The sequence below is a fragment of the Neoarius graeffei genome, chromosome 23, assembly GCF_027579695.1.
Source record: "Neoarius graeffei isolate fNeoGra1 chromosome 23, fNeoGra1.pri, whole genome shotgun sequence".
In the NCBI taxonomy this organism is placed as follows: Eukaryota; Metazoa; Chordata; class Actinopteri; order Siluriformes; family Ariidae; genus Neoarius; species Neoarius graeffei.
In genome coordinates, this window is record NC_083591.1 from 19931157 (window position 1) to 19944719 (window position 13563).

General features: G+C 40.7%; 1 protein-coding gene across 2 annotated transcripts in view; it reads right to left on the reverse strand.

The window, feature by feature from the left end:
* ift57 (intraflagellar transport 57 homolog (Chlamydomonas)) overlaps positions 1–9914 on the reverse strand; it is a 112014-nt gene extending 102100 nt beyond the window's left edge. Inside the window, exon 1 of one of the 2 annotated variants that reach the window (XM_060905907.1) lies at positions 9530–9914. In XM_060905907.1, coding sequence (XP_060761890.1) covers positions 9530–9684 — 155 coding nt within the window. In that variant the 5' untranslated portion in view covers positions 9685–9914. Of the gene's footprint in view, positions 1–9524 lie in introns of both variants that reach the window. The other variant, XM_060905908.1, reaches the window with a different exon arrangement.
* Positions 9915–13563: the final 3649 nt, after the last annotated feature.

Below are 13563 nucleotides of genomic sequence, written 5' to 3' on the forward strand. Positions count from 1 at the left end.
AAGTTGAAGAATTTGGAGGTAGTCCTTCTTCATTATTCCAGCCACTTTGTGCAATGCACCGGTACCACTGGCAGCAAAACAGCCCCAGAGCATGATGCTACCACCACCATGCTTGACATTTGGTATAGTGCTCTTAGGTTTGAAAGCTTCACCTTTACTCCTCCAAACATACCTCTTATCATTGTGGCCAAATGGCTCAATCTTTGTCTCATCTGACCATAAAACTTTTCTCCAGAAGGCATTTGGCTTGTCCATGTGGGCAGCTGCAAATTTCAGCCAAGCTTGAAGGTGTTGATTTTGGAGCAGGGACTTCTTTCTTGGTTGGCACCCTCTCAGTCCATGGCGATGTAAAACTCGTTTCGCTGTGGACAGTGACACTGGTGTTCCAGCGACACTGGTGTTCCAGCAGTTTCCAGTTCATGGCAGGTTTGAACCTTGGTGGTTCCTGGGTTGTTCCTGAACAGCCTAACCAATTTCCTCTCATCTGAGGGTGACAGTTTGGGTCTTCTTCCAGACCTTGCCAAAGTGGTGACACATCCGATTAACTTGTACTTACATACAATTGTTTGAACTGATGATCTTGGAACCTGCAGTTGTTTAGAAATGGCTCTAAGAGACCTTCCCAACAAAAATATTTTCAATGCAAAAAGAGAAATTTCATATCTTCACGTAGGAGTTGATGCAAATATTCACAGGGCTAAAAATTAACTTCAGTGCTTGGTCGCCACTCAGGCCAGTATCCCTGAATTCTTAGTGGACCAAGCCAAAATAAAGTGGCCCTTAAATTTCCTCTCGTTAAACACAAAACTTTAAAACCATTTTTACTTGAATGACACCCCATGGTGTTTAATCCATTTCTGGGGGCATAAGTTAATCAACAACATTAATTTTATGTAATTGTTGTTTTGATATTGTACATTATTCAAACATTACACTACATTACAGTCATTTAGGTGACATTTTTATTCAAAGTGACTAACAATAATTGCATGTAGCTTCGGTAGTCAAGAGTGACCAGTGCTGAAGTACTAGTGTAAACAAATAGCCTCCAAATACCATCCAATATCTGGATTCATGAGGGTAATTAAGAAACTGAAGCTTGGACAAATCCATAGACAAAGAATTATTTAAGTATGGTATGTTTATTGTTTCCAAAGTTTGACAGCATTTGCATCAAAAATGGTTAGCCTATGCTTCTCTGACCTAGCTTTTGCTTCTTGAGCCTATACAAGAGACATCACAGTACAGTAGGCTGGTAGAGTTCTATTAGACTAGAGATGGGTGCTTATGGTTAATATGGTTATAGTTATGGTATTTGGCAGACAGTTTTGTCCAAGGTGACTTACAATATATAAACATTATATTATTAGTATAATGTAACATGTTGGAAAATGCAAGGTCTTCCCTGAAAGAGCCATCGTCTGAATCGGAGCATATGTTGCTCTAGAGCCTGGATATACCTTTCAGCATTGATGGTGTCTTTCCAGATGTGTAAGCTGCCCATGCCACATGCACTAATGCAACCCCATACCATCAGAGATGCAGGCTTCTGAACTGAGCGCTGATAACAACTTGGGTCGTCCTTCTCCTCTTTAGTCCGAATGACACGGCGTCCCTGATTTCCATAAAGAACTTCAAATTTTGATTCATCTGACCACAGAACAGTTTTCCACTTTGTCACAGTCCATTTTAAATGAGCCTTGGCCCAGAGAAGACGTCTGCGCTTCTGGATCATGTTTAGATAATGTTATCTGGAGATATTCCTGAGCCCATTTTGTGATTTCCAATACAGAAGCATGCCTGTATGTGATGCAGTGCCGTATAAGGGCCCGAAGATCATGGGCACCCAGTATGGTTTTCCGGCCTTGACCCTTACGCACAGATTCTTCCAGATTCTCTGAATCTTTTGATGATATTATGCACTGTCGATGATATGTTCAAACTCTTTGTAATTTTACACTGTCAAACTCCTTTCTGATATTGCTCCACTATTTGTCGGCACAGAATTAGAGGGATTGGTGATCCTCTTCCCATCTTTACTTCTGAGAGCCGCTGCCACTCGAAGATGCTCTTTTTATAGCCAGTCATGTTAATGACCTATTGCCAATTGACCTAATGAATTGCCCCTGTCCCAACTTTTTTGAGATGTGTTGCTGTCATGAAATTTCAAATGAGCCAATATTTGGCATGAAATTTCAAAATGTCTCACTTTTGACATTTGATATGTTGTCTATGTTCTACTGTGATTACAATATCAGTTTTTGAGATTTGTAAATTATTGCATTCCGTTTTTATTTACAATTTGTACTTTGTCCCAACTTTTTTGGAATCAGGGTTGTAGTTCCTTAGCTCCTCGCCATCAATGCCATCACTAAAAATAAAATAACTGACAATGTCAAATGTAGCTGATGTCAGGCCACAACTTCATGATGTCTGTCCATTCCGTGAGGGTAGATGGATGGGGCACTTTGATCGTATTATCCCCAAAGCACGTCAGAAAATCAGACCAGCGTAACCATCTTTTAGTCATCTCTGATCTTACCTACCTAGCATTTAATGTTAGCTACAAACGTCAACACAGTGAAGCGGAAGAATGATCCCAGTTTCCACTATAATTCAGCAATGAATCATGGGAAAGGTCAGAGTTCGGGAAAGTTGTGGATATTGTGGCGCGATCTGAAAACCCATGAACGGCTTTGAATTTTTCACTTTAGAACTAAATTCTGACTAGAATTCACGAACTTAGAGTTGAGGAAAGGAAAGCAAAGAAAAGAAATGTACTCCAAGGATGGAACATTTTATTTAATTTTTAAGTGTCTTTTTTTTTTTTTTACACTTCTCAAATCATAGTCACCCTTTGGGCAATCAAACCTCAACTTTTAGTGGCCCTGGTCAGTTTTTAATCACCACTGGTGACAGTACAACTGCCAAGTTTCAGCCGTGTATTCAATGAGAGTTTTCTGCTACACATGCGCAGAAGCATTTCTTTGTTCACCAGTAGTGCCAGCAGTAAACTGTCACAGTGAATTGAAAATGTCATAAGATACATATTACACGTAAAACCTCTGCACTAGCAAGCGACTGTGACAATTTGTAAACAAACATGGTCGCCAGGTTTGTTTTGTTAAATATGGAAGATTGAGAGAATTTTGAAAGAGAAAGACGCGTTAAACACCCAAAAGGCTACCAAAACTTCATTAGAGCATTAGAATATTATTCCATCGAATGTGTATGTATTATTATAATAATAATAATAATAATAATAATAGCTTTTTTTCATGGCATATCAGATATATTCCATTCAGCTAGCATGATACTGAAGGAGTCAAAGACGAGTTCAATATCATGCTAGCTGAATGGAATATATCTGATATACCACTCAAAGCAGCCAATATTATTTAAATGTCACTCAAATTGTATTTCGTATGACAAATGCGAGTTTTTCAACACGAGAAGACAAACTTCATATCTTTAAGCCAATGTGTCATTTTCTTTTTATGATACAGACACAAACAAAAAGCACCCAAATTTATCAAAATTAAATTCATCGATTGCCTCCCGAGAGACATACAGAGCTTTAAGTCATGCTTTTGGATCTGCATGTCCCAGATGTAGCAATGTGAGTGGTGCATTTCCCAGTAACATGCTTGTTTCCATATATCTTATACATACACATTCAGAGAAGGCCCAAACCTATCAGCATTTCAAATGTTATATTCAATTTCTTTCATTCTTTAATTTCTTTCATAATTTCATGATTATTCTCTTCTAATTTGGCCTCATTGTCTATCAGATTTGCTTCAGAAATGAATGGTTTACTATCCTGAAAACATTAGTGTTATCCAATGAGATTTTTTTGTTTGTTGTCTCTAGGCTGAGAAGAGTTTAGAGCTGGCTCACTCATTGGTTGGACTTCATTGTAGAGGTCTGCGCGGGTTGGATTTTTCAGTCCCGCTCCCGCCCGCACTGTGCAGTCCCCCTCCCGCCCGCAATGAATTATGATTTTCAGTCCCGCTCCCGCCCACAAAAAAATTATGATTTTTAGTCCCGCTCCCGCCCGCAAATCCCGCATGATGCAGACGTTCGCGTTATTTCTCAGGAAAGTTTTTGTCTCGACACAGCGTGATGGTGCCCCGCCCCCTACTTTGAGTGGATTTGAGCATAAATATCTACATCTCACGTTTGTTATTATTTACCTTGTTTCTGAATTCAGCATGTAGCGTCTCTAATAATAATAATAATAATAATAATAATAATGTGCTGTCAAGCGATTAAAATATTTAATCACAAATTTTTATCACATGAGAAACCATTGTAATTCTCTGATCAGCATAAAAAAGTGAATGGGCTTGCTTTGTACCAATGGTGTGTTTGTTTTTTTTATTGCAAAGCAGAGCTAGTAAGAGCAGTGAATTGATTTACTGCTTGCGTTAGTCTACAACTCTAATCAGAGAGACAGGTTACACAGTGACGGTAGGGTTGACTCAATGCTATCCCAGAAATCCTTTCTGTAATATGCAAATTTGGCCGCCTCTGATTGGACAGCCAAATTTACATATTACAGGAAGGATTTCTGGGATAGCATTGAGTCAAGCCTACCGTCACTGTGTAACCTGTCTGTCTGATTAGAGTTGTAGACTAACGCAAGCAGTAAATCATTTCACTCATGGTTCTCTTGCTAGCTGGGTGTGAACTGCGAGTCATTAGAGTGATCAAAGGATTTCCCGTTAGGGTGATCAATGGCAAATTTAAGATGCCATTCCTCACTCAATCTGGGAATCTGACTCTCTCTGCAAATTTAGGCATCTTAAAATGCTTTTATTAATGCCAAATAAAATATCCAGCACAAATTACATATGATAGACATAAATTAATAATTTATAAATTTTTATTTCAAACACGTTTTTAGTTAGCGGGACTGCAGCTCGTCACCGCTCCCACCTGCGCCGCATATGTGCACTCCCGTTCCCGCCCGCGTGCGCATATGTACACTTCCGGTCCTGCCCGCGCCCGCAATGAGTTTTCAAAATTTGTCCCGCGCCACACTGCTTTGCGGCGGGTCCTGCGAGTCCCGCGGGACTCCCGCGGGAGTGCAGGGCTCTACTTCATTGCCAGGACAGAAGGTCATGGCAGTGTATGTTTCTGTAGGAAGTGACAGATGAATTAACTAAATCAGATGTTGATTTATAGGAGGGACCAAAAATGTATCGCCCTAGGCCTTTTTGAAGGCCAACGTGAGCTTAACGGTGACTGGGTGTCGTTAGCACTGCAGTGACGTAACCCTTCAGCTGGTGTAGCATTCATCAGTAGTGTTGGCGAATGCTAATACTGTAAAGCAGTCAAGCCAGTGCTCTCAAGAGCAAGTAGCACAGGCTAACGACCGAGAAACTAAGATTTCTGTCTCCAGACTCTTCCTCCACACATGCTCGCCACATTAATTTTCACTTAAGTATTCATTTTCCTATCTTTTCTTAGCTACTTTTAAAATCAACATTGAAAACTACAGACAACGGTGCTACCTGGCAGCCTGCCACTATTTCCTTGCAAAATCCTTTGCTCTGTTGCTTTTTTGGTGTGTCTGGCTCAGCTGAAGTCCCAGCTCTAATATGGATATGCGCGGATAGCCAACGAGGCGCGTAGTGCCGTGTTGGCTATAAGCCATATACGATGAAATTGAGTGGAATAACTGTTTTACTCTATCCACATTCACTTGATTTTGAGAAACAGAGCATTTTTATTTTTTGCAAATACGATACATAAAAACTATACAAAACATCCAACAAAGTAATTTCCGCTTCGAAGGTAAACGGGCAAAATGATGGTAGCAATTTGTGAAAAATGCTATAATAATAATTCTTGAAAATAACATATATACATTCTTACCATCAAATATTTTTATTTCATATTTTGTTGGGGTTTTTTTGTATATTTTGGGGTTTTGTTTTAATAATCAGTTGAATTTATATAGCGCCTCTCTCATACCCAAGGTCGCTTTACAGTTTTCAAGTACAGTGTTTATTTCGTCCTCGGTTGTTTCAGTAACGCTCTCCCCCGCAATTTTCTTTTCTTCTTGTTTTGGCGGTTGGAAAACCAACTTAAAGGTGTATTACCACCACCAGCTGGGCTGGAGTGTGGAACAGGAGCTATCCATCCATTATCTGTAGCTGCTTATCCTGTCCTACAGGGTCGCAGGCAAGCTGGAGCCTATCCCAGCTGACTATGGGCGAGAGGCGGGGTACACCCTGGACAAGTCGCCAGGTTATTGCAGGGCTGACACAGAGACAAACAACCGTTCACACTCACATTTACACCTGTGGGCAATTTAGAGCCACCAATTAGCCTAACCTGCATGTCTTTGGACTGTGGGGGAAACTGAAGCACCCGGAGGAAACCCATGCAGACACAGGGAGAACATGCAAACTGTACACAGAAAGGCCCTCGCCGGCCGCTGGGCTCAAACCTTCTTGCTGTGAGGCGACAGTGCTAACCACTACACGGGGGAAAAATATATTCTTTTAGTTAGCCATTCCTGTTTATTTTAAATACTTGAGAACAACGTGATCTCACTTGATGTGCTCCACCATTTTGTTTTTCTCTACTCACAGTATAGGAGCTGATATCCTAGTAGTGGACTAGCCAATCAGAGCGCGCGATTGCTCATATCCAGTGAATATAGAATAAATTCCACATTCACTGAATCCGAGCAATCATGCGCTTACTTGTTCCAGTGATGACATTTGTTACACTGTGTGACAAAGCTTTCTCGAGTAATCCGGTGTTGAAATCACAGCAAATAAAATAATTACATTTATTTCCTGTAGGGTCCCTTTAGTTTGTGCAAGCACACATTGTAGAACTAGGCTATTTATTTTTAACCCATTGCATTCTCTTCTTCTCGTACATTCATGTCATGACTCTTCCTTATCTTCATCCTATGACCCATTTTTGCACATTCCCGGACATACTGTACAGCTTCGACTTCAAAACAACCCATGCACATACCCCTTAAATGTTTCCATTTTTCAAATTTGCATATTTTATATTATTCTTATTTTTATTATATCACTACTTTTGTCTTTTTTATTATCTATCTAAACTGTTAAGCACCAATCACCAAAGCAAATTCCTTGTATGTGAGAACGCACTTAGCAAGAAACTTGATTCTGAAATAGTGTTGCTTGACACTGCGATGCGTTTTTACATTGCGAGCCGGTGTTCCGCAACAAGCGGCGTGATGTGTCACAACGCAGCATCGGCGTCTCAGGTGACGGGTCTACAAGTCAGAAACATGAATACCCCTGAGCATACCGCTGATGCTTGCAAAACACCGGCAGATGAACTGATTGTTGAGCTGCTTTTGTTAGCCCTGCACATTTATACCACTCTTCAAAGACGAGCAAAGTTCCTGAAAATCAGATATAACCTGGGATGTAGTGGTGCGTAAACGCACATAAACGCCGTTTACCCACCTCCAGATTTTAGGAAATAGCGTTTATGAACCTCTAAATATAGTTTACGCACGTCCAAGCATAGTTTACCCACCTCTAAATACAGTTTATGCACGTATGTCTCTTGTTTTATACAGATATTAAAACAGCTTTTCCGTTATTTTTCAATTGCCTCCACCTAGTAGATCCTGCACAAGTTCTTGTGGGTTTTATCAACACTGCGTAGCCTACGCGTAGTAATTGTCTGTCTACCGCTCGCCCTCTTGCGGGAGCCAGCAGACTGCGAGATTCATTAGTCACTGATTACGTGTGTGAAGAAATGGTGAAGAAATGGATATTAGGCGATTTCTGAAGCGTCGGAGCATCACCCTTCCAGCTGATACCAGCAAAACGTCTCGACACAGTGAGTCCAAAAAGAATCCTGAACTTCACGTTTTTAGGATAAACTCCCCATCGTTTTGGTTTGTGAACCATGCCACTAACTAACGTTAGGTTGTTAACTTGTACCATCAAATTAGCCTACCTTTCTGGCAGACAAATGACGTTGTTAGTGCAGTCTAAAGTTTTTGGTAATTATTATATCAACATAAATTCAGTATTTGTAGCGACAAATAGTTGTCATTTCATGTTAATCTCGAAGTCATGATGACAGCATGCTAGCTTCATGTCACGGACATAATATAGAGAACTTAGCCTAAAGTAACGTTAGGCAAGTCACTTCTCCCCGCCCTTCTCGGTGTGTGTGTGTGTGTGTGTGTTTATTTTTTAAAGAAGGCTATAGCATTCAGATTGGGCAGAAATACTTGTCCACATGATTGGTGTACTTAGCTGTTTTAATTTAATTTTACAGATAGTGGTGGAGAGACAGACAGTGTTGCGGGGCCAGGAGAAACAGCAGGAGGAGAGACAGAAGGAGGAGAGAGAGGAGGAAAATAGGGCAAAGAGAGGATGAAACAGGATCAACTACAAGAGGAGAAAAGGGAGGAAAAGAGAGAAGGCAAATGGATGGAGAATCAGATAGGCCTTTAAGAGAAACTTTGATAGAGGAAACTGAGGGAGAAACAGAAGAAAGAGAGAGGAGAAAATGAGGGAAGAAAAACAGATAGACGGAACAGAAGGAAGAGAAAATGAGGGAGGAGAATCAGACAGAGAAGATGCAGAGACAGACGAAATGGAGGCAGAGGAAACTGAGACAGTATCAGAAAGCATCAGATGCCATCCACACATCTGGACTGAAAGTATGTGTAATTTGCCATTCTTACACACAGTCTTTATTTTTCTCTATTGATTATTTAGATTTCATAAACACCACTCTACTTGGTGTCACACACACACACACGCTTGGACTCACTCACACATGCACACAAGTAAACACACATGCACATTCACACTCACACACAAACACTTTCATACACACACATACAAAAGTTAACATTCTTCTAGTGCAAGGTCTACTGCTGTGATATATCTGTCAGCTTATGGATTTCATATGGCCTACTGTTGGTATGTGTAATTTGCCATTCTTTCACACTGACATTATTGTTCTCTTTATTAAGATTTAATAAACCTCAAACATACTTATTGTGTATCTTGTTTTATGAATGATATAGAGTAGAGACCTCAGGGAACCTTTGTCGCACTCACACACACAAGTACATGCACATTCACAAACACTCTGTCATATATACACACACACACACACACACACGCACTGTCATGCGCGCGCGCGCGCGCACACACACACACACACTCCTATGTGTCAGAAAAGTTGTTTCATACAATACGCATCGTAGCATCCTTGCGTCATGCTTGCGTCGACTATGAATTGGCCCTTACAACGTCGTGGTCCCCCGATCCCAAAATTTATAGTTTACCCACCTCTTTTTTTTTTTTACCACTACACCCCTGGATATAACATGTAATCACTTCTGTTGAATAATTCACGTTTAAGGGAATAGTCTCTCTCTCTCTCTCTCTCTCTCTCTCTGACGTTTTTATATAACTTCTGCGTGGTTTAAGTCAGATAAATCTTGCCAGTTAACAACATCTAAACAAGTCAGGATTCTTTCGTCTTACCTTACCTGGATAGTGGTTTCATGTTGTGCTTTCCAAGGACTTGTTCCTCATAATCCAACAGTTTTAGTTTATCTAACAAGTCCTCCATAATTACAAACATCTGGTGCTGTAATCCAGGACTCCTTTCATCCTCGTCCTCCTTTCGACCATTGTCTGTCATGATTATATCTACCCAGGCAGTTACTTTTATCTAGTGCGCTGTGCTATAGCTTTTTGCAGTTTGGTATACTGAATACCAATGACGTTTCCGGTGAAACCGTTAATTTACTTGCGAAATTTAGCTAGCGGTGATTCAGTTAGTTAGCTTTTACCAGTACTGGACACAAATTTGTTTTCGTTAGCTTAGTTACGGTTGTCAGGGTACAACCACTAAAAACAGCGAATTCTCTTATGACGTCATAAACAACAAGCGAATTCGCTCATTTTACTTCCGGGTGTGTACGGAAGCCGAGAAAGGCCTTGCTTGAAATATTTTTTATTTAATGTTGTTCTCTCGTGATAACGAGAAAATGGTAGATGGGCTTTCCAAAAAGCTGATTGGAAAAGATTTATGGAAATGGGCGACTCCTATCTCAATTCAGTACAAGAGGAAAATGATGTTGAGAACTATGAAATTGAAATATGGCAGAGTATATATTTGGCTGCAATGACTACTATTCCTAAAAGCACAGGTAAAAGTATGAGGAAAGCTGTACCATGGTGGAATGAGACATGTACTGAAGCTATAAAGAACAGAAATAGAGCCTTTAGAGTACTGAAAAGAACTCATAATTTTTCAACATCGAATTGAATATAAAAAAAACAAGGCAGTAGTGAGAAGAACTGTAAGGCAGATGAAAAGAACATACTGGAGGGAGTACTGTAGCTCTATTGGGAATACAACTTCCATTGAGCAAGTATGGGGGATGATCAGGAGAATGGAAGGCAATAGAAGAGACTGGTGCTATCTTATCCTTTCTGATGGAGGGCAGGTGGCAGTATCAAATACAGAGAAAGCAGAAATGATGGTGGAAACACTGAGTAAAGTACATAGCTCCTATAATCTATCAGAAGAGGAGAAGAAGGGCAGGGCAGAAACAAAGGAGATTTATGCGGAAGTTATCCTAAGAAAGGAAAAAAATCCAAGATACATATAATGCTCCATTCACCTTAGCTGAGCTAAAAACGGCATTGTCTAATTGTAAGAAGTCATCGCCAGGGAAGGATGAAGTTTGCTACACCATACTAAGGCACTTAAGTGATTAGGGACTTCAGAGACTTTTAAATATATATAACAAAGTATGGGACGAGGGTAAAATTCCTTCAGGGTGGAAGGAGGCAGTTATTATCCCCATTAAGAAACCAGGGAAAGATGCCAGTAACCCAGTAAACTACAGGCCAATTGCCTTAACATCCCATGTTGGCAAATTAATGGAGAAACTGATTAATGGAAGACTGATGCATTATGTTGAGGAAAGAGGGCTGATGGCCAACTACCAGAGTGGGTTTAGGAAAGGGAGAAGCACTACTGATTCAATATTGTGCTTAGAAAATGAGATAAGGAAAGCTCAGATAAACAAAGAGACTGTAGTGGCAGCATTCTTAGATGTTGAGAAAGCATATGACGTGGGTAGATGGCCTTTTAATCAAAATGCATATGATGGAAATAAGAGGAAGTCTGTTTGGGTAATGGACTTCCTAAATGGGAGAAGTATCTCATCTCATCATCTCTAGCCGCTTTATCCTGTTCTATAGGGTCGCAGGCAAGCTGGAGCCTATCCCAGCTGACTACAGGCGAAAGGCGGGATACACCCTGGACAAGTCGCCAGGTCATCACAGGACTGACACAGACACAGACAACCATTCACACTCACATTCACACCTACGGTCAATTTAGAGTCACCAGTTAACCTAACCTGCATGTCTTTGGACTGTGGGGGAAACCGGAGCACCCGGAGGAAACCCACGCGGACACGGGGAGAACATGCAAACTCTGCACAGAAAGGCCCTTGTCGGCCATGGGCCTCGAACCTGGACCTTCTTGCTGTAAGACAACAGCGCTAACCACTACACCAGCGCTAACCACTACACCACCTGGGAGAAGTATTCAGGTTAATATAGGATCAGAAATTTCAAGGATATGTATGGTGGAAAATAGATCCTATACTATTCAACATCATGATTAATGACATTTTTTCAGAAATCCAGCCAGGGATTGGAAAACCATTGTTTGCAGATGATGGAAGTTTATGGAAAAGGGGGGAAAATATTATTTTTACTGTGAGAAAAATACAAGAAGCTGTAACTCAAGTAGAAGGTTGGGGAAGGAAGTGGGGCTTTAGATTCTCTGTTGAAAAGACCAAAATCATGTTCTTTACAAGGAAGAAGATTGGAGAGAATATAAAAGTGTCCCTGTATGGCAAGGGCCTGGAAAGAATGGAAAACTTTAAGTTCTTGGGAGTATTCTTTGATCCTAGACTTACATGGAGACACCGTATAAGGAAAGTGGCTGACCAGTGCAAAAAGGTTGTGAATTTAATGAGATGCCTTGCTGGAACCAAATGGGGAGCAAGTATGGCCTCTTTAAAACAAATTTATGTGTACCTGATAAGGTCAAGAATGGAATATGGTAGGATCTGCCTCCAAATCAGTTCTGTCCTGGCTAGATGTAATTCAAGCTAAAGCTCTCAGGATATGCACAGGAGCTGTGTGGTCACCACTTGTATGTGCTCTCCAAGTCGAAATAGGAGAAATGCCACTTAGTCTTCGCCGGAAGCAACTGCAGGCTAATTACTGGGTGAATATGAAGGGTCAAACAGACAATCATCCAGTTAAAGCAATAAGTCAGCCAAGCTGGGAGAGAGAGAGGTGGCAAAATTGTCAAGCTATGGATGGTCAGGTGACACTGTAGTGAAGGAATTGTCAATACATGTCTTCTGTCCTGTTGTATTGTGGCCCACTGTTCCTTTGTGGCAGCTGGAGGTAGCCAAAGTTGATTTGGAGCTACTTGAATTAAAAGCAGAGAGTAAATCTGGAGACTTAATTAGTGCATTTCACATCCAGGTAGCAGAGAGATATCAAGACCACATTTTAATCTTTACTGATGGGTCAAAGGACCCAGAAACAGATACCACTGGTGCAGCTTTTATTGTCCAAGGGTGGAACATTAAATCATACAAGAGAACATCAGATTTTTTAAATGTGTTCACAGTCGAATTGTATGCTATTCTAATGGCAGTGCAGTGGGCAGCTCAGATAAATAATCAGAAAGTACTGGTGTGCAGTGACTCTGTGTCAGCTGTTAGTAGTATTGGGACAGGTTCATCCAGAACTCGACAAGACCTCATTTATGACATTCTTTTGGCAATCAGGGATGTGATGAGAAAAGGGATTGAGTTGTCATTGATGTGGGTTCCTGCACATATAGGTATTCCAACAAATGAGAAAGTGGATAGGCTAGCAAAAAAAGCAGTGAAAAAAGAAAACATAGACATCAATATTAGTCTATCCAAAGCAGAGGACAAGTGTATTGTCTGGAAACAAGTTAACCTAATATGGCAGCAGTGCTGGGAACAAGAGGGGAGATATTCATTCTCTTTAACTAATAGAGTGACTGATTCAGTGACCTGTAAAAGAAGAGGGTGGAAAAGGAAGGATGAAGTCAGTATTTCTAGGTTGAGAATTGGCCATACTTACCTCAATAATACTCTGTTCCTTCTAGGAAAACATCAGAATGGACTGTACCTAGATTGTCAACAGCCAGAGACAGTACAACATGTTCTTATTGCCTGTAATAAATACAGTAGAGAAAGACAAGAACTTCTTACAGAACTCAGGAAAGTGGGCATGAAAGAAGTGTCAGTGGGATCAATTTTAGAAATGGGGTCAACTGGGAAGGGAAAATGTTGGCTTTTTAAATATCTGAAGGACACTGGACTCATCAAGAGAATCTAATGCAATAATGGACTGACACTGAAGGTGGCAGCAATGCAACAAATTGGATGCCAGCTGCCATAAAACGCTATAGAAGAAGAAGAACTAGAAAATGAGAGGACCGGAG